Source organism: Oncorhynchus gorbuscha, linkage group LG13, assembly GCF_021184085.1.
Source record: "Oncorhynchus gorbuscha isolate QuinsamMale2020 ecotype Even-year linkage group LG13, OgorEven_v1.0, whole genome shotgun sequence".
NCBI classification, from domain to species: Eukaryota; Metazoa; Chordata; class Actinopteri; order Salmoniformes; family Salmonidae; genus Oncorhynchus; species Oncorhynchus gorbuscha.
In genome coordinates this window covers 92,774,236-92,795,314 of record NC_060185.1, presented here as the reverse complement: position 1 = coordinate 92,795,314, position 21,079 = coordinate 92,774,236, and the positions used below count along the sequence as shown (strand labels likewise).

At 38.3% G+C, this 21,079-nt stretch overlaps 1 protein-coding gene across 5 annotated transcripts in view; it reads left to right on the top strand.

Moving 5' to 3' along the window:
• LOC123993723 (glycine receptor subunit alphaZ1-like) overlaps positions 1–18,302 on the top strand; it is a 124,660-nt gene extending 106,358 nt beyond the window's left edge. For 4 of the 5 annotated variants that reach the window (XM_046296149.1, XM_046296148.1, XM_046296147.1 and 1 more), the window contains one exon: positions 13,694–18,302. In XM_046296149.1, the coding sequence (XP_046152105.1) occupies positions 13,694–14,011 (318 nt within the window). In that variant the 3' untranslated portion in view covers positions 14,012–18,302. The remainder of the gene's footprint in view (positions 1–13,693) is intronic. The other variant, XM_046296146.1, reaches the window with a different exon arrangement.
• Positions 18,303–21,079: the final 2,777 nt, after the last annotated feature.

Here is a 21,079-nt window from a genome sequence, read left to right as displayed (position 1 = left end):
TATTAGAAGTCAGTCCTAGATGATGGTATTTGTTTTATTAGTAGTCAGTCCTAGACTAGATGGGTATTTGTTTTATTAGAAGTCAGTCCTAGACTAGATGGGTATTTGTTTTATTAGAAGTCAGTCCTAGACTAGATGGGTATTTGTTTTATTAGTAGTCAGTCCTAGACTAGATGGGTATTTGTTTTATTAGAAGTCAGTCCTAGACTAGATGGGTATTTGTTTTATTAGAAGTCAGTCCTAGACTAGATGGGTATTTGTTTTATTAGAAGTCAGTCCTAGACTAGATGGGTATTTGTTTTATTAGAAGTCAGTCCTAGACTAGATGGGTATTTCCTTTTATTTGTTTTATTAGAAGTCAGTCCTAGACTAGATGGGTATTTGTTTTATTAGAAGTCAGTCCTAGACTAGATGGGTATTTGTTTTATTAGTAGTCAGTCCTAGACTAGATGGGTATTTGTTTTATTAGAAGTCAGTCCTAGACTAGATGGGTATTTGTTTTATTAGAAGTCAGTCCTAGACTAGATGGGTATTTGTTTTATTAGAAGTCAGTCCTAGACTAGATGGGTATTTGTTTTATTAGAAGTCAGTCCTAGACTAGATGGGTATTTGTTTTATTAGAAGTCAGTCCTAGATGATGGGTATTTGTTTTATTAGAAGTCAGTCCTAGACTAGATGGGTATTTGTTTTATTAGAAGTCAGTCCTAGATGATGGGTATTTGTTTTATTAGAAGTCAGTCCTAGATGGGTATTTGTTTTATTAGAAGTCAGTCCTAGACTAGATGGGTATTTGTTTTATTAGTAGTCAGTCCTAGACTAGATGGGTATTTGTTTTATTAGAAGTCAGTCCTAGACTAGATGGGTATTTGTTTTATTAGAAGTCAGTCCTAGACTAGATGGGTATTTGTTTTATTAGTAGTCAGTCCTAGACTAGATGGGTATTTGTTTTATTAGAAGTCAGTCCTAGACTAGATGGGTATTTGTTTTATTAGAAGTCAGTCCTAGACTAGATGGGTATTTGTTTTATTAGAAGTCAGTCCTAGACTAGATGGGTATTTGTTTTATTAGAAGTCAGTCCTAGACTAGATGGGTATTTGTTTTATTAGAAGTCAGTCCTAGACTAGATGGGTATTTGTTTTATTAGAAGTCAGTCCTAGACTAGATGGGTATTTGTTTTATTAGAAGTCAGTCCTAGACTAGATGGGTATATTAGAAGTTTTATTAGTAGTCAGTCCTAGACTAGATGGGTATTTGTTTTATTAGAAGTCAGTCCTAGACTAGATGGGTATATGTTTTATTAGAAGTCAGTCCTAGACTAGATGGGTATTTGTTTTATTAGAAGTCAGTCCTAGATAGATGGGTATTTGTTTTATTAGAAGTCAGTCCTAGACTAGATGGGTATTTGTTTTATTAGAAGTCAGTCCTAGACTAGATGGGTATTTGTTTTATTAGTAGTCAGTCCTAGACTAGATGGGTATTTGTTTTATTAGTAGTCAGTCCTAGACTAGATGGGTATTTGTTTTATTAGAAGTCAGTCCTAGACTAGATGGGTATTTGTTTTATTAGAAGTCAGTCCTAGACTAGATGGGTATTTGTTTTATTAGAAGTCAGTCCTAGACTAGATGGGTATTTGTTTTATTAGAAGTCAGTCCTAGACTAGATGGGTATTTGTTTTATTAGTAGTCAGTCCTAGACTAGATGGGTATTTGTTTTATTAGAAGTCAGTCCTAGACTAGATGGGTATTTGTTTTATTAGAAGTCAGTCCTAGACTAGATGGGTATTTGTTTTATTAGAAGTCAGTCCTAGACTAGATGGGTATTTGTTTTATTAGAAGTCAGTCCTAGACTAGATGGGTATTTGTTTTATTAGAAGTCAGTCCTAGACTAGATGGGTATTTGTTTTATTAGTAGTCAGTCCTAGACTAGATGGGTATTTGTTTTATTAGAAGTCAGTCCTAGACTAGATGGGTATTTGTTTTATTAGAAGTCAGTCCTAGTCAGTCCTAGACTAGATGGGTATTTGTTTTATTAGAAGTCAGTCCTAGACTAGATGGGTATTTGTTTTATTAGTAGTCAGTCCTAGACTAGATGGGTATATGTTTTATTAGAAGTCAGTCCTAGACTAGATGGGTATTTGTTTTATTAGTAGTCAGTCCTAGACTAGATGGGTATTTGTTTTATTAGAAGTCAGTCCTAGACTAGATGGGTATTTGTTTTATTAGAAGTCAGTCCTAGACTAGATGGGTATTTGTTTTATTAGAAGTCAGTCCTAGACTAGATGGGTATTTGTTTTATTAGAAGTCAGTCCTAGACTAGATGGGTATTTGTTTTATTAGAAGTCAGTCCTAGACTAGATGGGTATTTGTTTTATTAGAAGTCAGTCCTAGACTAGATGGGTATTTGTTTTATTAGTAGTCAGTCCTAGACTAGATGGGTATTTGTTTTATTAGTAGTCAGTCCTAGACTAGATGGGTATTTGTTTTATTAGAAGTCAGTCCTAGACTAGATGGGTATTTGTTTTATTAGAAGTCAGTCCTAGACTAGATGGGTATTAGAAGTTTGTTTTATTAGAAGTCAGTCCTAGACTAGATGGGTATTTGTTTTATTAGTAGTCAGTCCTAGACTAGATGGGTATTTGTTTTATTAGTAGTCAGTCCTAGACTAGATGGGTATTTGTTTTATTAGTAGTCAGTCCTAGACTAGATGGGTATTTGTTTTATTAGTAGTCAGTCCTAGACTAGATGGGTATTTGTTTTATTAGTAGTCAGTCCTAGACTAGATGGGTATTTGTTTTATTAGTAGTCAGTCCTAGACTAGATGGGTATTTGTTTTATTAGTAGTCAGTCCTAGACTAGATGGGTATTTGTTTTATTAGTAGTCAGTCCTAGACTAGATGGGTATTTGTTTTATTAGAAGTCAGTCCTAGACTAGATGGGTATTTGTTTTATTAGAAGTCAGTCCTAGACTAGATGGGTATTTGTTTTATTAGAAGTCAGTCCTAGACTAGATGGGTATTTGTTTTATTAGAAGTCAGTCCTAGACTAGATGGGTATTTGTTTTATTAGTAGTCAGTCCTAGACTAGATGGGTATTTGTTTTATTAGAAGTCAGTCCTAGACTAGATGGGTATTTGTTTTATTAGTAGTCAGTCCTAGACTAGATGGGTATTTGTTTTATTAGAAGTCAGTCCTAGACTAGATGGGTATTTGTTTTATTAGTAGTCAGTCCTAGACTAGATGGGTATTTGTTTTATTAGAAGTCAGTCCTAGACTAGATGGGTATTTGTTTTATTAGTAGTCAGTCCTAGACTAGATGGGTATTTGTTTTATTAGAAGTCAGTCCTAGACTAGATGGGTATTTGTTTTATTAGAAGTCAGTCCTAGACTAGATGGGTATTTGTTTTATTAGAAGTCAGTCCTAGACTAGATGGGTATTTGTTTTATTAGAAGTCAGTCCTAGACTAGATGGGTATTTGTTTTATTAGTAGTCAGTCCTAGACTAGATGGGTATTTGTTTTATTAGTAGTCAGTCCTAGACTAGATGGGTATATGTTTTATTAGAAGTCAGTCCTAGACTAGATGGGTATTTGTTTTATTAGAAGTCAGTCCTAGACTAGATGGGTATTTGTTTTATTAGAAGTCAGTCCTAGACTAGATGGGTATTTGTTTTATTAGTAGTCAGTCCTAGACTAGATGGGTATTTGTTTTATTAGAAGTCAGTCCTAGACTAGATGGGTATTTGTTTTATTAGAAGTCAGTCCTAGACTAGATGGGTATTTGTTTTATTAGTAGTCAGTCCTAGACTAGATGGGTATTTGTTTTATTAGTAGTCAGTCCTAGACTAGATGGGTATATGTTTTATTAGAAGTCAGTCCTAGACTAGATGGGTATTTGTTTTATTAGAAGTCAGTCCTAGACTAGATGGGTATTTGTTTTATTAGAAGTCAGTCCTAGACTAGATGGGTATTTGTTTTATTAGTAGTCAGTCCTAGACTAGATGGGTATTTGTTTTATTAGTAGTCAGTCCTAGACTAGATGGGTATATGTTTTATTAGAAGTCAGTCCTAGACTAGATGGGTATTTGTTTTATTAGTAGTCAGTCCTAGACTAGATGGGTATTTGTTTTATTAGAAGTCAGTCCTAGACTAGATGGGTATTTGTTTTATTAGAAGTCAGTCCTAGACTAGATGGGTATTTGTTTTATTAGAAGTCAGTCCTAGACTAGATGGGTATATGTTTTATTTGACTTTGTGTCCGGGAAACCAGCCCTTAACATTACTGCTACTTCAACATTCTTCTCAGGTGACCTGATCCTTTAATAATGAATATACCAATCCTCAATGTAAAAGAGTGATAGCACGATATTAAAAAAGGAATGGAAAAACTCCAATTGGAATGACTGGGAAAGGTTTGTGTATTGGCATTGGGCTAAATTGCTTTGGGAAATCATAACATGATCGGCAAGGCACCAACTCCTCGAGGAGAAGGTGATGATGGTTAGTCGTGACACTTCCCAAAATGACTTTGTGCAAATCAGCATTTTCCTTTTTTCCAAGGCTGCATGACACCGCGACACCACGCAAAGGCAAAATGTTGAGAGAAAACATAGGATGGAGCCTCCAACTAGTTGACTTTACGGTTGTCTTTAATCTCAGCCATTAATCACAACACCACACAATAAGAGATATACAGGCATCTATCATGAGGAAATAATGTGATGGATCGAGGAATCAAGACGTCCTTCTCTCTGTGTATCACCAGACACCAAACAACTAACCAACCGGTCACCTCGCTTTCAATTCAATCTCAATTCAAAAAGGGCTTTTTAACACACAGAAGTTGGAAAAGAAGAGAGACATTTCAAATGTCATATTATGTTTATATACAGTGTTTTAACGATGTGCAAATAGTACAAAAGGGAAAATAAATAAGCATAAATATGGGTTGTATTTACAATGGTGTTTGTTCTTCACTGGTTGCCCTTTTCTTGTGGCAACAGGTCACAAATCTTGCTGCTGTGATGACACACTGTGGTATTTCACCCAGTAGATATGGAGGTTTATCAAAATTGGATTTGTTTGGGGATTTTCTCTCTGACTTGCAAATGCAAAAGGAGGGGGGGGTTGAGCCTGATACTGCTTTCGTTCCAAGCCATACATTGTCTCCCTCACCATACACAAACCCAAAGGGCACCATTCCTCTCTCTCACTATTTATCTCCCCTTCATACAATAAGAGTCTCTGCCCAGCTTACTGCTTTAATGGTGGAATGTTGAATTAGGGGGCCGGGTAATGAATCAGACAGCCTGGGCTGGGCGGTGTGAAAATATATGTGTCTCAAATGACATCCTATTCCCTACATCGTACACTACTTTTGACCATAGGCCTAAGTCGAAAGTAGTGCACTATGTAGGGAATAGGATGCCATTTTGGGACGCCATCCTCCGCCGTCCCTCTTTACTGCTCCACGTCACGTCCCCCAGTCAACACATTAATCATATGGCAGGAGGAATGAATACTTACAAATGGTGGGCCAGCGCCACTGAAGGACAAGGGAAGGTTGACGCACAACGTAGCCAGCATTAGATGTCTCAGGCACTGTTAGTGGAGTGGAGGAGAAGATCCAAAATGGAGGAGAAAGGAGAAACGCCGTCTCCCCTCCTCGCGTGTGTGTGTGTGTGTGTGTGTGTGTGTGTGTGTGTGTGTGTGTGTGTGTGTGTGTGTGTGTGTGTGTGTGTGTGTGTGTGTGTGTGTGTGTGTGTGTGTGTGTGTGTGTGTGTGTGTGTGTGTGTGTGTGTGTGTGTGTGTGTGTGTGTGTGTGTGTTCATCCATTCAGCCCAACACACATGAACAGTTATATATGTGGAGGTATAAAGACAAGGACAGGAGGAGGACATGGAGTCTACAAATGGAACCTAGAAAACTAAGGCTTGTATTTTAGACAAGGACAGGAAGAGGACATGGAGTCTACAAATGGAACCTAGAAAACTACGGCTTGTATTTTAGACAAGGACAGGAGGACATTTACATTTTTCACACCAAGCAAAGACAGATAAGGGGCCCTGATTGTTTGTGTGTGATGAGGTATTGTGGAGGCAGGGATTGTGTTAGCCTATAATGAAATTGCAGTCAATAGGAAAATGCAATTTACGTAGTATGATATCGAGATAACGTGAGATAGCGTGTCCTTTATAACATGTCCAAACCTTGCCTCAATTGAACAATATTTGTTATTTTGAGTGATGTCATAGCTAAAATGTGAATCGTCAGCACATGCAATCCATATTTATCACAATGCATATCAATGGTTAATGAGATAGTATCTGGATCATGTTGGACTTTGATTTTTAAGGCTCAACCATATGTGCCTAATTATGTTAGTTAATATGTCTCTGCATTACTTAAAGGCCCACTGTGATTTTCACAGCTATTATATGTGTTTTCAATTCACAAAATATGTTAAGAGCCTTTTCCTTAACGGCCCACTATGATTTAAGTCTGTTCAGAGCCTTTTCCCACTATGATTTAAGTCTGTTCAGAGCCTTTTCCCACTATGATTTAAGTCTGTTCAGAGCCTTTTCCCACTATGATTTAAGTCTGTTCAGAGCCTTTTCCCACTATGATTTAAGTCTGTTCAGAGCCTTTTCCCACTATGATTTAAGTCTGTTCAGAGCCTTTTCCCACTATGATTTAAGTCTGTTCAGAGCCTTTTCCCACTATGATTTAAGTCTGTTCAGAGCCTTTTCCCACTATGATTTAAGTCTGTTCAGAGCCTTTTCCCACTATGATTTAAGTCTGTTCAGAGCCTTTTCCCACTATGATTTAAGTCTGTTCAGAGCCTTTTCCCACTATGATTTAAGTCTGTTCAGAGCCTTTTCCCACTATGATTTAAGTCTGTTCAGAGCCTTTTCCCACTATGATTTAAGTCTGTTCAGAGCCTTTTCCTGTTCACTCTGTTCAGAGCCTTTTCCCACTATGATTTAAGTCTGTTCAGAGCCTTTTCCCACTATGATTTAAGTCTGTTCAGAGCCTTTTCCCACTATGATTTAAGTCTGTTCAGAGCCTTTTCCCACTATGATTTAAGTCTGTTCAGAGCCTTTTCCCACTATGATTTAAGTCTGTTCAGAGCCTTTTCCCACTATGATTTAAGTCTGTTCAGAGCCTTTTCCCACTATGATTTAAGTCTGTTCAGAGCCTTTTCCCACTATGATTTAAGTCTGTTCAGAGCCTTTTCCCACTATGATTTAAGTCTGTTCAGAGCCTTTTCCCACTATGATTTAAGTCTGTTCAGAGCCTTTTCCCACTATGATTTAAGTCTGTTCAGAGCCTTTTCCCACTATGATTTAAGTCTGTTCAGAGCCTTTTCCCACTATGATTTAAGTCTGTTCAGAGCCTTTTCCCTACTATGATTTAAGTCTGTTCAGAGCCTTTTCCCACTATGATTTAAGTCTGTTCAGAGCCTTTTCCCACTATGATTTAAGTCTGTTCAGAGCCTTTTCCCACTATGATTTAAGTCTGTTCAGAGCCTTTTCCCACTATGATTTAAGTCTGTTCAGAGCCTTTTCCCACTATGATTTAAGTCTGTTCAGAGCCTTTTCCCACTATGATTTAAGTCTGTTCAGAGCCTTTTCCCACTATGATTTAAGTCTGTTCAGAGCCTTTTCCCACTATGATTTAAGTCTGTTCAGAGCCTTTTCCCACTATGATTTAAGTCTGTTCAGAGCCTTTTCCCACTATGATTTAAGTCTGTTCAGAGCCTTTTCCCACTATGATTTAAGTCTGTTCAGAGCCTTTTCCCACTATGATTTAAGTCTGTTCAGAGCCTTTTCCCACTATGATTTAAGTCTGTTCCTTTTCCCACTATGATTTAAGCCTTTTCCCACTATGATTTAAGTCTGTTCATTTTTAAGTCTGTTCAGAGCCTTTTCCCACTATGATTTAAGTCTGTTCAGAGCCTTTTATGATTTAAGTCTGTTCAGAGCCTTTTCCCACTATGATTTAAGTCTGTTCAGAGCCTTTTCCCACTATGATTTAAGTCTGTTCAGAGCCTTTTCCCACTATGATTTAAGTCTGTTCAGAGCCTTTTCCCACTATGATTTAAGTCTGTTCAGAGCCTTTTCCCACTATGATTTAAGTCTGTTCAGAGCCTTTTCCCACTATGATTTAAGTCTGTTCAGAGCCTTTTCCCACTATGATTTAAGTCTGTTCAGAGCCTTTTCCCACTATGATTTAAGTCTGTTCAGAGCCTTTTCCCACTATGATTTAAGTCTGTTCAGAGCCTTTTCCCACTATGATTTAAGTCTGTTCAGAGCCTTTTCCCACTATGATTTAAGTCTGTTCAGAGCCTTTTCCCACTATGATTTAAGTCTGTTCAGAGCCTTTTCCCACTATGATTTAAGTCTGTTCAGAGCCTTTTCCCACTATGATTTAAGTCTGTTCAGAGCCTTTTCCCACTATGATTTAAGTCTGTTCAGAGCCTTTTCCCACTATGATTTAAGTCTGTTCAGAGCCTTTTCCCACTATGATTTAAGTCTGTTCAGAGCCTTTTCCCACTATGATTTAAGTCTGTTCAGAGCCTTTTCCCACTATGATTTAAGTCTGTTCAGAGCCTTTTCCCACTATGATTTAAGTCTGTTCAGAGCCTTTTCCCACTATGATTTAAGTCTGTTCAGAGCCTTTTCCCACTATGATTTAAGTCTGTTCAGAGCCTTTTCCCACTATGATTTAAGTCTGTTCAGAGCCTTTTCCCACTATGATTTAAGTCTGTTCAGAGCCTTTTCCCACTATGATTTAAGTCTGTTCAGAGCCTTTTCCCACTATGATTTAAGTCTGTTCAGAGCCTTTTCCCACTATGATTTAAGTCTGTTCAGAGCCTTTTCCCACTATGATTTAAGTCTGTTCAGAGCCTTTTCCCACTATGATTTAAGTCTGTTCAGAGCCTTTTCCCACTATGATTTAAGTCTGTTCAGAGCCTTTTCCCACTATGATTTAAGTCTGTTCAGAGCCTTTTCCCATTTAAGTCTGTTCAGAGCCTTTTCCCACTATGATTTAAGTCTGTTCAGAGCCTTTTCCCACTATGATTTAAGTCTGTTCAGAGCCTTTTCCTATGATTTAAGTCTGTTCACTATGATTTAAGTCTGTTCAGAGCCTTTTCCCACTATGATTTAAGTCTGTTCAGAGCCTTTTCCCACTATGATTTAAGTCTGTTCAGAGCCTTTTCCCACTATGATTTAAGTCTGTTCAGAGCCTTTTCCCACTATGATTTAAGTCTGTTCAGAGCCTTTTCCCAATGATTTAAGTCTGTTCAGAGCCTTTTCCCACTATGATTTAAGTCTGTTCAGAGCCTTTTCCCACTATGATTTAAGTCTGTTCAGATTTTCCCACTATGATTTAAGTCTGTTCAGAGCCTTTTCCCACTATGATTTAAGTCTGTTTTCCCACTAAGTCTGAGCTGTTCAGAGCCTTTTCCCACTATGATTTAAGTCTGTTCAGAGCCTTTTCCCACTATGATTTAAGTCTGTTCAGAGCCTTTTCCCACTATGATTTAAGTCTGTTCAGAGCCTTTTCCCACTATGATTTAAGTCTGTTCAGAGCCTTTTCCCACTATGATTTAAGTCTGTTCAGAGCCTTTTCCCACTATGATTTAAGTCTGTTCAGAGCCTTTTCCTATGATTTAAGTCTGTTCAGAGCCTTTTCCCACTATGATTTAAGTCTGTTCAGAGCCTTTTCCCACTATGATTTAAGTCTGTTCAGAGCCTTTTCCCACTATGATTTAAGTCTGTTCAGAGCCTTTTCCCACTATGATTTAAGTCTGTTCAGAGCCTTTTCCCACTATGATTTAAGTCTGTTCAGAGCCTTTTCCCACTATGATTTAAGTCTGTTCAGAGCCTTTTCCCACTATGATTTAAGTCTGTTCAGAGCCTTTTCCCACTATGATTTAAGTCTGTTCAGAGCCTTTTCCCACTATGATTTAAGTCTGTTCAGAGCCTTTTCCCACTATGATTTAAGTCTGTTCATTTTCCCAAGATTTAAGTCTGTTCAGAGCCTTTTCCCACTATGATTTAAGTCTGTTCAGAGCCTTTTCCCACTATGATTTAAGTCTGTTCAGAGCCTTTTCCCACTATGATTTAAGTCTGTTCAGAGCCTTTTCCCACTATGATTTAAGTCTGTTCAGAGCCTTTTCCCACTATGATTTAAGTCTGTTCAGAGCCTTTTCCCACTATGTTTAAGTCTGTTCAGAGCCTTTTCCCACTATGATTTACTATGATTTAAGTCTGTTCAGAGCCTTTTCCCACTATGATTTAAGTCTGTTCAGAGCCTTTTCCCACTATGATTTAAGTCTGTTCAGAGCCTTTTCCCACTATGATTTAAGTCTGTTCAGAGCCTTTTCCCACTATGATTTAAGTCTGTTCAGAGCCTTTTCCCACTATGATTTAAGTCTGTTCAGAGCCTTTTCCCACTATGATTTAAGTCTGTTCAGAGCCTTTTCCCACTATGATTTAAGTCTGTTCAGAGCCTTTTCCCACTATGATTTAAGTCTGTTCAGAGCCTTTTCCCACTATGATTTAAGTCTGTTCAGAGCCTTTTCCCACTATGATTTAAGTCTGTTCAGAGCCTTTTCCCACTATGATTTAAGTCTGTTCAGAGCCTTTTCCCACTATGATTTAAGTCTGTTCAGAGCCTTTTCCCACTATGATTTAAGTCTGTTTTAAGTCTGTTCAGAGCCTTTTCCCACTATGATTTAAGTCTGTTCAGAGCCTTTTCCCACTATGATTTAAGTCTGTTCAGAGCCTTTTCCCACTATGATTTAAGTCTGTTCAGAGCCTTTTCCCACTATGATTTAAGTCTGTTCAGAGCCTTTTCCCACTATGATTTAAGTCTGTTCAGAGCCTTTTCCCACTATGATTTAAGTCTGTTCAGAGCCTTTTCCCACTATGATTTAAGTCTGTTCAGAGCCTTTTCCCACTATGATTTAAGTCTGTTCAGAGCCTTTTCCCACTATGATTTAAGTCTGTTCAGAGCCTTTTCCCACTATGATTTAAGTCTGTTCAGAGCCTTTTCCCACTATGATTTAAGTCTGTTCAGAGCCTTTTCCCACTATGATTTAAGTCTGTTCAGAGCCTTTTCCCACTATGATTTAAGTCTGTTCAGAGCCTTTTCCCACTATGATTTAAGTCTGTTCAGAGCCTTTTCCCACTATGATTTAAGTCTGTTCTGTTCAGAGCCTTTTCCCAGAGCCTTTTCCCACTATGATTTAAGTCTGTTCAGAGCCTTTTCCCACTATGATTTAAGTCTGTTCAGAGCCTTTTCCCACTATGATTTAAGTCTGTTCAGAGCCTTTTCCCACTATGATTTAAGTCTGTTCAGAGCCTTTTCCCACTATGATTTAAGTCTGTTCAGAGCCTTTTCCCACTATGATTTAAGTCTGTTCAGAGCCTTTTCCCACTATGATTTAAGTCTGTTCAGAGCCTTTTCCCACTATGATTTAAGTCTGTTCAGAGCCTTTTCCCACTATGATTTAAGTCTGTTCAGAGCCTTTTCCCACTATGATTTAAGTCTGTTCAGAGCCTTTTCCCACTATGATTTAAGTCTGTTCAGAGCCTTTTCCCACTATGATTTAAGTCTGTTCAGAGCCTTTTCCCACTATGATTTAAGTCTGTTCAGAGCCTTTTCCCACTATGATTTAAGTCTGTTCAGAGCCTTTTCCCACTATGATTTAAGTCTGTTCAGAGCCTTTTCCCACTATGATTTAAGTCTGTTCAGAGCCTTTTCCCACTATGATTTAAGTCTGTTCAGAGCCTTTTCCCACTATGATTTAAGTCTGTTCAGAGCCTTTTCCCACTATGATTTAAGTCTGTTCAGAGCCTTTTCCCACTCTGTTCAGAGCCTTTTCCCACTATGATTTAAGTCTGTTCAGAGCCTTTTCCCACTATGATTTAAGTCTGTTCAGAGCCTTTTCCCACTATGATTTAAGTCTGTTCAGAGCCTTTTCCCACTATGATTTAAGTCTGTTCAGAGCTGTTCTTTTCCCACTATGATTTAAGTCTGTTCAGAGCCTTTTCCCACTATGATTTAAGTCTGTTCAGAGCCTTTTCCCACTATGATTTAAGTCTGTTCAGAGCCTTTTCCCACTATGATTTAAGTCTGTTCAGAGCCTTTTCCCACTATGATTTAAGTCTGTTCAGAGCCTTTTCCCACTATGATTTAAGTCTGTTCAGAGCCTTTTCCCACTATGATTTAAGTCTGTTCAGAGCCTTTTCCCACTATGATTTAAGTCTGTTCAGAGCCTTTTCCCACTATGATTTAAGTCTGTTCAGAGCCTTTTCCCACTATGATTTAAGTCTGTTCAGAGCCTTTTCCCACTATGATTTAAGTCTGTTCAGAGCCTTTTCCCACTATGATTTAAGTCTGTTCAGAGCCTTTTCCCACTATGATTTAAGTCTGTTCAGAGCCTTTTCCCACTATGATTTAAGTCTGTTCAGAGCCTTTTCCCACTATGATTTAAGTCTGTTCAGAGCCTTTTCCCACTATGATTTAAGTCTGTTCAGAGCCTTTTCCCACTATGATTTAAGTCTGTTCAGAGCCTTTTCCCACTATGATTTAAGTCTGTTCAGAGCCTTTTCCCACTATGATTTAAGTCTGTTCAGAGCCTTTTCCCACTATGATTTAAGTCTGTTCAGAGCCTTTTCCCACTATGATTTAAGTCTGTTCAGAGCCTTTTCCCACTATGATTTAAGTCTGTTCAGAGCCTTTTCCCACTATGATTTAAGTCTGTTCAGAGCCTTTTCCCACTATGATTTAAGTCTGTTCAGAGCCTTTTCTATGATTTAAGTCTGTTCAGAGCCTTTTCCCACTATGATTTAAGAGAGCCTTTTCCCACTATGATTTAAGTCTGTTCAGAGCCTTTTCCCACTATGATTTAAGAGAGCCTTTTCCTTAACGGCCCACTATGATTTAAGTCTGTTCAGAGCCTTTTCCCACTATGATTTAAGAGAGCGATTTAAGTCTGTTCAGAGCCTTTTCCACTATGATTTAAGTCTGTTCAGAGCCTTTTCCCACTATGATTTAAGAGAGCCTTTTCCTGAACGGCCCACTATGATTTAAGTCTGTTCAGAGCCTTTTCCTTGAAGACCCACTATGATTTAAATCTGTTAAGAGCCTTTTCCTTGAAGACCCACTATGATTTAAATTTGTTAAGAGCCTTTTCCTTGAAGACCCACTATGATTTAAGTCTGTTAAGAGCCTTTTCCTTAACGGCCCACTATGATTTAAATCTGTTAAGAGCCTTTTCCTTGAAGACCCACTATGATTTAAATCTGTTAAGAGCCTTTTCCTTGAAGACCCACTATGATTTAAATCTGTTAAGAGCCTTTTCCTTGAAGACCCACTATGATTTAAGTCTGTTCAGAGCCTTTTCCTTGAAGACCCACTATGATTTAAGTCTGTTCAGAGCCTTTTCCTTGAAGACCCACTATGATTTAAATCTGTTAAGAGCCTTTTCCTTGAAGACCCACTATGATTTAAGTCTGTTAAGAGCCTTTTCCTTAACGGCCCACTATGATTTAAATCTGCTAAGAGCCTTTTCTTTGAATGCCCACTATGATTTTCAACATATGTTTTTACGACTTTAAGAGATATGCAGAGAGAGAACAGGCCTGGATATCAAATGTGTAATGTGTTTTTTGATTCCTAACAGAATGAATATTCGGCTGTGTTACAGGAGGATGAGGGCGGTGAGGGCCGGTTCAGCTTCACCGCCTATGGCATGGGCCCTGCCTGCCTGCAGGCCAAAGAAGGCATGGCCATCAAAGGGAACAACAACAACGCCCCGACCGCCACCGCCGGCCCTCAGGAGAAAACGGTGGAAGAGATGCGCAAGCTCTTCATCGGCCGCGCGAAGAGGATCGACACGGTCTCTCGCGTGGCTTTCCCGTTAGTCTTCCTCATCTTTAATATTTTCTACTGGCTCGTCTACAAGATCATCCGAAGCACGGATGTACACCAGATGACGTAAGCAAGGGAAGAGAGAGAGTTCAATACCACACCATCCTGCTCCCAAACCCCAATACTCCTCGCTCTTCACTTGCTCACTTGCTTTTGGTGGCTATCGCCTTGGCAAAGGTAATTTATCAATATTTGTTATTTTATTTTATTCCCCCCCCCTCTTTTCAACCTGAATAATCCGGACCAGTGCAATAGTGATGCAGTAAAATGCATGATATATGAATGTGGCAAAATATTTACAAAACGATAAATCAGTAAATGTTACGACTTTTACCGATACATCCGGGAATTTATGATAACTGAGAATTTAGAAAGAAAAAGATGTTCTTCTAAGAAGTGTTAGAAGAAGACACTGCATTCTAAAGAAGAAGAAGAAGAAGTTGGGGAAACACACAGCACTGTAATATAGTATATATCTATCATATATTTAAAAACTGTTATTTCTCTCGAAAGGCAGATGTCTGGATGGAACACGAGGGATGGATTTTTAAAAGGATACTAAGACGATTTTAGTGTTTCCGTTAATAAAGTGTCGCAAGGATCGTGTGTCCTATATATCTCAATTAGCTTCAATGTGTGTTGCAAGCACTTATCAACACTCCCTGAGCCCTCAACGAAAAACTGAGATTTCATGTGGTTGATGCTGCTATCAACTAAATGGAGGAAACTTGATCAGTCAAAATAATATTCTATTGTTTCTAACCGTTGTGGTCAACATGTTCCTCTGTCGGCCCTTAACTTTCTATTTCTCAATTGCATATCGTTTTTAATTTTAGTGTCAAGTATATATCATGTTGCTGTAATCAGCTCAAGCTCTTCTTGGGAACTCTAAATTCTAAAGGCACATTTGGCATCATTCACATATCCTCATTGTTGCATTCATTCATTCATTTATCCATGTGCTTTTTTTTAAAGGATTTGGTACTTAAATCAAAATATGATTCATGAAAAGTGAATCTACACTGGAAAAAATAATAATAATGTAATCCTGATTCTTCCTACTCATTTCATTGAAGCTGTACTGTTAACATTTGTTTAGTTATTTTCATAGTTTATTACCCAGTTACGGTAAGATACCCAGCAGGCAATGGAGAAAAATGTAGTGAGTTAAGATTAAAACAAGAAAACACCTACTGTACCTTAACAATTATTACCATTCATATATTTACACACATTAATAATGTAGCTAAAAAAACATATGCATTATTATCATTATTTACTAAATATGCCTAAAAGATATTCACTCAAAATCATGGAGAATAGTTTGAATCGTTAACAACAACGGTCGGCACAATGTTCTCATTGGTAAATAATGCAGTACATGTTATCGTTCACAATACTACAGTATACTGTGAAACTGATTGATTAATACATTCATTCAACTAGTCAGTGGCTTGATTTAAGATACTGAAATCCATTACTTCTCACCAGGCTTTTCTATGCAATAATTAATATATGCAATTATTTTTTTTAAATTAGCTTTACCATTTACAAAACATTATCATGAATCTGTTTGAACTTGTGAGCCATCAAGTTTTTTTTTAATTTAAGACATCACAGATCACAGTGCTCATCTTTCCAATGGTGGACATACATACCAACACACACGAGGCCTTCAGATCTACACCCTTAAGCATAATGTAAACTATTCACCGTTCTCCTAGGCCCATCATTCTCCACGCATTTACATTCAACTACAAACGGGCCAAGCTACAGTGGCTTTTCATATTGCATATTTAAGACTCTCTGCTCTCTGTAGCCCCACCTCTGGGACATTGTTTAGCTAGCCTAAAGTGCTGTCACCAAGCCCCAGAAAGAAAGACTACACTACTGCTACCACAGGAAGTATGGCCTGCGACACATTGTCATGGATGGGAGACTCGGACACAGTTGAAATAAACACTGGTCGAGTGAGTTTTTGCATTTAACTTTAATGCCAAATGTTATTTTCCTCTACTTGGGTTTTATTCCAAACCAAATAAGTATTTTGTTAACCTATGATCATTGCCTTCCTGGTTCGGTTTTGAATATGACGACATAAGGGGAAAGATGCCAGAACACCTTCACAACAGATATTATGCACTGGTTCAGGATATTGTTTAGGTTTTGTTGTCGTAACTTAGATTGATTCAGTTCTTTCCATTGACTTCCCAGTGTGTGGATAAAGTGCTTCCATTTCTTTTTGTGGTAATATGATGCTATTCAATTAACAATATTATATATTTTGATATGAAACGTTCTCTGCTTCTTCATCCCTGTTTTCTTCTTCTTCTTGAAAAGTGTAATCCATTACTTTAACAGGTCATAGATTTTTTTCGAATGTGTTTCATGATAGTTTGAGGTAGTTTGATGTTTGAGGCTTGATGGACTTGCACAAGAGATTATAACAATATTTTACATTTCGGTCAATTATTTCTTAAATTCATATTATCTTCCAGTAATTTATATTTACCTTCCGGTTGAGGCAGTATTTGTCAAAAGATATGTGTGTTTTTAACAGACACAGTCCATGTGGGTAAATTGATTTGAAGGTCTAATGTTTTTGCATTAGTGTTATTTCATCACAGAAAATTAACTTTTCTACATGGGGCCTACTTATGTCATTTATAATGTTATGCTTTACCCAAAACTATGCATTTATAAAAGTTCATTGTTAGAATAGGGTTGAAACATAAAGGGCCTTTTAAAATATCAGCACAGTAATCAAATCAAATCAAATCAAATTTATTTATATAGCCCTTCGTACATCAGCTGATATCTCAAAGTGCTGTACAGAAACCCAGCCTAAAACCCCAAACAGCAAACAATGCAGGTGTAAAAGCAGTAATCAATATGTTTTGAAAGTGCTGAATGATTTGTTGATAAGTATTTATTTGTTGGCTGTAATATTTCAGTACAGAATTTAACCGTGAATATTTTTCTCAGTTTTGACTTCCTCAGACAAAACTGTCCATTAAATAAAATGCTATCCAATGTTGAATATGCAACAAACTAGGAACTAGTCATATCATGTACCTCCACTCAACCACCATGATATTCACTCATCCATTTAATAGTTATGGATTGAACTCTATGCCCTGACCATGTGAAGGATCACTGCACTTGGGACAATGCTATATAGATTTATTGTAACCAATTGCTTATTAAGGTGCATTATTACTAGCGCCCTGTCCAGGGCGTGTACTTGTACATCAAGCTGCCTCATGCTACAGAAACAGGAGATAGGCTCCAGGGTTGGGGTCAATTCCAATTTAAATTGAATTTTAATTCAATTCAGAATCGACCTGGAATTAGAATTGAATACATGGGAAATTAAGGCAGAAAGAATTGAATTGGAATTGAATTTCTGGAATTGACCCTGACCCTGATAGGCTCCTGCCCTACGGGACAAGGGGCAGGGGCTCGGACAAGGCTTACTTTGTTTATTATGTTATTCAAGATGGAAATGACACTTACTGCTCTGAATAGACAACGTCAACAAGGTCTAACATATTCTAGAACACTGACACATTCTACAACAAGAATTGTATGTTTAACTTAATTGCTCAGCAGATCAATGTTCAAAGTATGGAAGTGGTAGGAATGTTCACTGATGGAGAAACCCTCCATTGAACAGATAGGACTTCCTCCCCTTCATATCAACCTGACCTATCATAATGTCAAATATTATTGACAATGAAGGAAGTTCATATAATATTTGGCATATAGGACGGTGGAATATGAACATTTTAAAAGTATGAAATTCAACTAGCATGTTATGATTTGTTAGTAATTGCTGATAACAACAGCTGTTTGATTCTGTTTTCTTTTGAATATATCCGATGCCCTGGTTGTGGTGATGCACTCACCACCCAGTGATAGAGATGGACACAAATAACCAGTCATGAACTGAACTGTACACAAAAATGGAAACATTTCTATTTATGTATTTTTATTCATTTTTAGCACACAAGTTGGAATGGCCTTAATTTAGTTTTACTTGCTTAAATATTGTGTATTGGCACAAAGTGCACATCTTAATTTTGCTAATTACAGTTATGATAATTATACAAGAGTGCACTTCAGAAGAAGGAAAAAAGTTCAGCAAATCCTTTTTTTTTGTTTTTGATTAAAATGTGAAAACACTGAATATTTTGCATGAATATAAACACAATGGCAGATATTTTTGGCTTGTACAAAAATGTTAGCAATTTGAAGAAGAAAAAAGGAATGTACAATTTCTGCTGTAACTGTATATAACTAAATATTTATTGAAATATGTCATTATAAGTAATTCTAATTACAATTAAAGGTTTTCTGAACAAAAATCTCTTTGACCTCTTTTTTTTTTAAATTGTCAAGAGTTGGACTATTGCTTTCTGTTTACACAGCTCAATGATCTGTTCCACAGCTCAAGTATCTGTGTATAATCATAAAAAAAGTATTTTTAAAATGTCAAACAATAAATTATGTCCGTAGGTTGTTGTATTCATTCTATTGTTAACTAGTAAAAAGCCCTTGAGGAGACAATTATTTATCTCTTAGCTTTATGATTGGATTAGGCTTGCTATAATTGACTTTTAAAAACATGTTACATAAATGCTACTCATTTAAAAAATATATTTAAAAAATTGTCATTATTACCATTTGTAAGATCATATTCCTAAGATTCAGTGGCCTAAAGGTACATTCGCACACAACAGAGATGGAAGGTACAATAGCAGTGTTTCAATGTCGTCTTTCGCCACAAAAGGAACGGCTCCTCCGGCGTTCCTTCCGCATCCGTGGGGGCAGTGTTGTCACTTCGTTCCTTGATTTGATCTATAGGCTATATAGGCTATTCATCAAAGCGGTCTATTTTTCATTGATAACCAAATGTAATCTCAGCAACTGTTCAAACAGTAAACCAAAGATCAAGAATCCACCCAAAACGGTATTTTGTTTACAAGTATAGACGGATTAGCTGACAACATCACGAAAATGATGCACACGCTTCAAGGGGGCAAAGGTCCGTGTGCTGTTGTGATTCTGGAAGGCCAGATATCTAGCAAAAATTACAAGAAACTGAGAGATTTTTTTCTCCCAGCGCTGCTAACGACAATGTTGGTCCGCTCATACATGAGTAATAAAGGCACAGTGCACTATTTTTTATTTATTTTTTAAAATATATATACACTACTGTTTTCTAATGGAATATCTAAATAGGCTACAGAGGCCCATTATCAGCAACCATCACTCCTGTGTTCCAATGGCACATTGTGTCAGCTAATCCAAGTTTATCATTATAAAAGGCTAATTGATCATTAGAAAACCCTTTTGCAATTATGTTAGCACAGCTGAAAACTGTAGCTCTGATTAAATAAGCAATAAAACTGGCCTTCTTTAGACTAGTTGAGTATCTGGAGCGTGCTTTTTGTGCTTTTCTTTAAAAAACAAGGACATTTCTAAGTGATCCTAAACTATTGAACAGTAGTGTATATCTATATACTTTTATATATTGTTTTTAATTCTGATTTATTAGGGGGTGCTGCAGTACCCTCAGCACCCCTACTTCCTGCTTTTTGGTCTATAGTGACTCCAGGCTGTTGTGAAATGGTAGCCAAATGCTGTAGCCAACTAGCTAGACGTTAACTTTTTTGTTATCATGTGACCAAAACATGACGACTAGCGAGGTAATGTGACTCTTCGTTGCTTTTTCACGAAATGAAATGACAACAATTAGAATACACTTTGCTCCAGCCTCCTTGTGAATGCGAGTGGGACCAGTGAGAATATCATGTGACCACAATGTGCCCCGATGCTCCCAAAAAATAATTCCTCCCCCATGCGTACGCACATCATGTTCCTGCCACTTTCCTGTCACGTTCCTGCCACGTTCCTGCCACGTTTCAGCCATGTTTCTGCTTAGGGCCTCAATACTTACATCCACCTGCAGTTGACTGAGCTGTTAATTGTGTTAGATGACAAGCTCACAAACACACACCACACACACACAGCTGTTAATTGTGTCAGATGGCAGTTGGTTGATTGGCTGTGTGTGGTTCACCAGGTGCAGAAATGTATTAATGAATTCATCAGTCAAGGAGCCCAATATACTGTAGACCTACAGATGTGTATGGAATGTAAGACATAGTGTTTTCTGACTTATAGAGGGAGACCATAGAGAGGGAGAACCTAGAGAGAGGGAATCTAGAGAGGGAGACCATAGAGAGGGAGAACCTAGAGAGAGGGAATCTAGAGAGGGAGACCATAGAGAGGGAGAACCTAGAGAGAGGGAATCTAGAGAGGGAGAACCTAGAGGGAGAACCTAGAGAGAGGGAATCTAGAGAGGGAGACCATAGAGAGGGAGAACCTAGAGAGAGGGAATCTAGAGAGGGAGACCATAGAGAGGGAGAACCTAGAGAGAGGGAATCTAGAGAGGGAGACCATAGAGAGGGAGAACCTAGTGAAGGAGTCCTTGGAGTGGGAGACCCTAGAGAGGGGAAACCTAGAGGGAGGGAACCTAGAGAGGGAGACCCCAGAGAGGGAGACCGTAGAGTGGGAGAGCCTAGAGAGGGAGACCCTAGAGAGAGAGACCCTAGAGAGAGAGACCCTAGAGAGGGAGACCCCAGAGAGGGAGACCGTAGAGTGGGAGACCCTAGAGTGGGAGACCCTAGAGAGGGAGACCGTAGAGTGGGAGACCCTAGAGTGGGAGACCCTAGAGAGGGAGACCCTAGAGAGACCCTAGAGAGGGAGACCCTTGATAGGGAAACCCCAGAGAGAGGGAACCTAGAGAGGGAGACCCTTGAGAGGGGGACCCTTGAGAGGGAGACACTACAGAGGGAAACCCTAGAGAGGGAGACCATAAAGTGGGAGACCCTGGAGAGGGAGACCCAAGAGAGGGAACCTAGAGAGAGGGAACCTAGAGAGGGGGACCCTAGAGAGGGAGACCCTAGAGATAGGGAACCTAGAGAGGGAGACCCATGAGAGGGAGATCATAGATTGGGAGACCCTAGAGAGGGGAAACCTAGAGAGAGAGACCCTAAAGAGGTAGACCCTGGAGAAAGGGAACCTGGAGAGGGAAACCCTAGAGAAGGAGACCCTAGAGAGGGAAACCCTA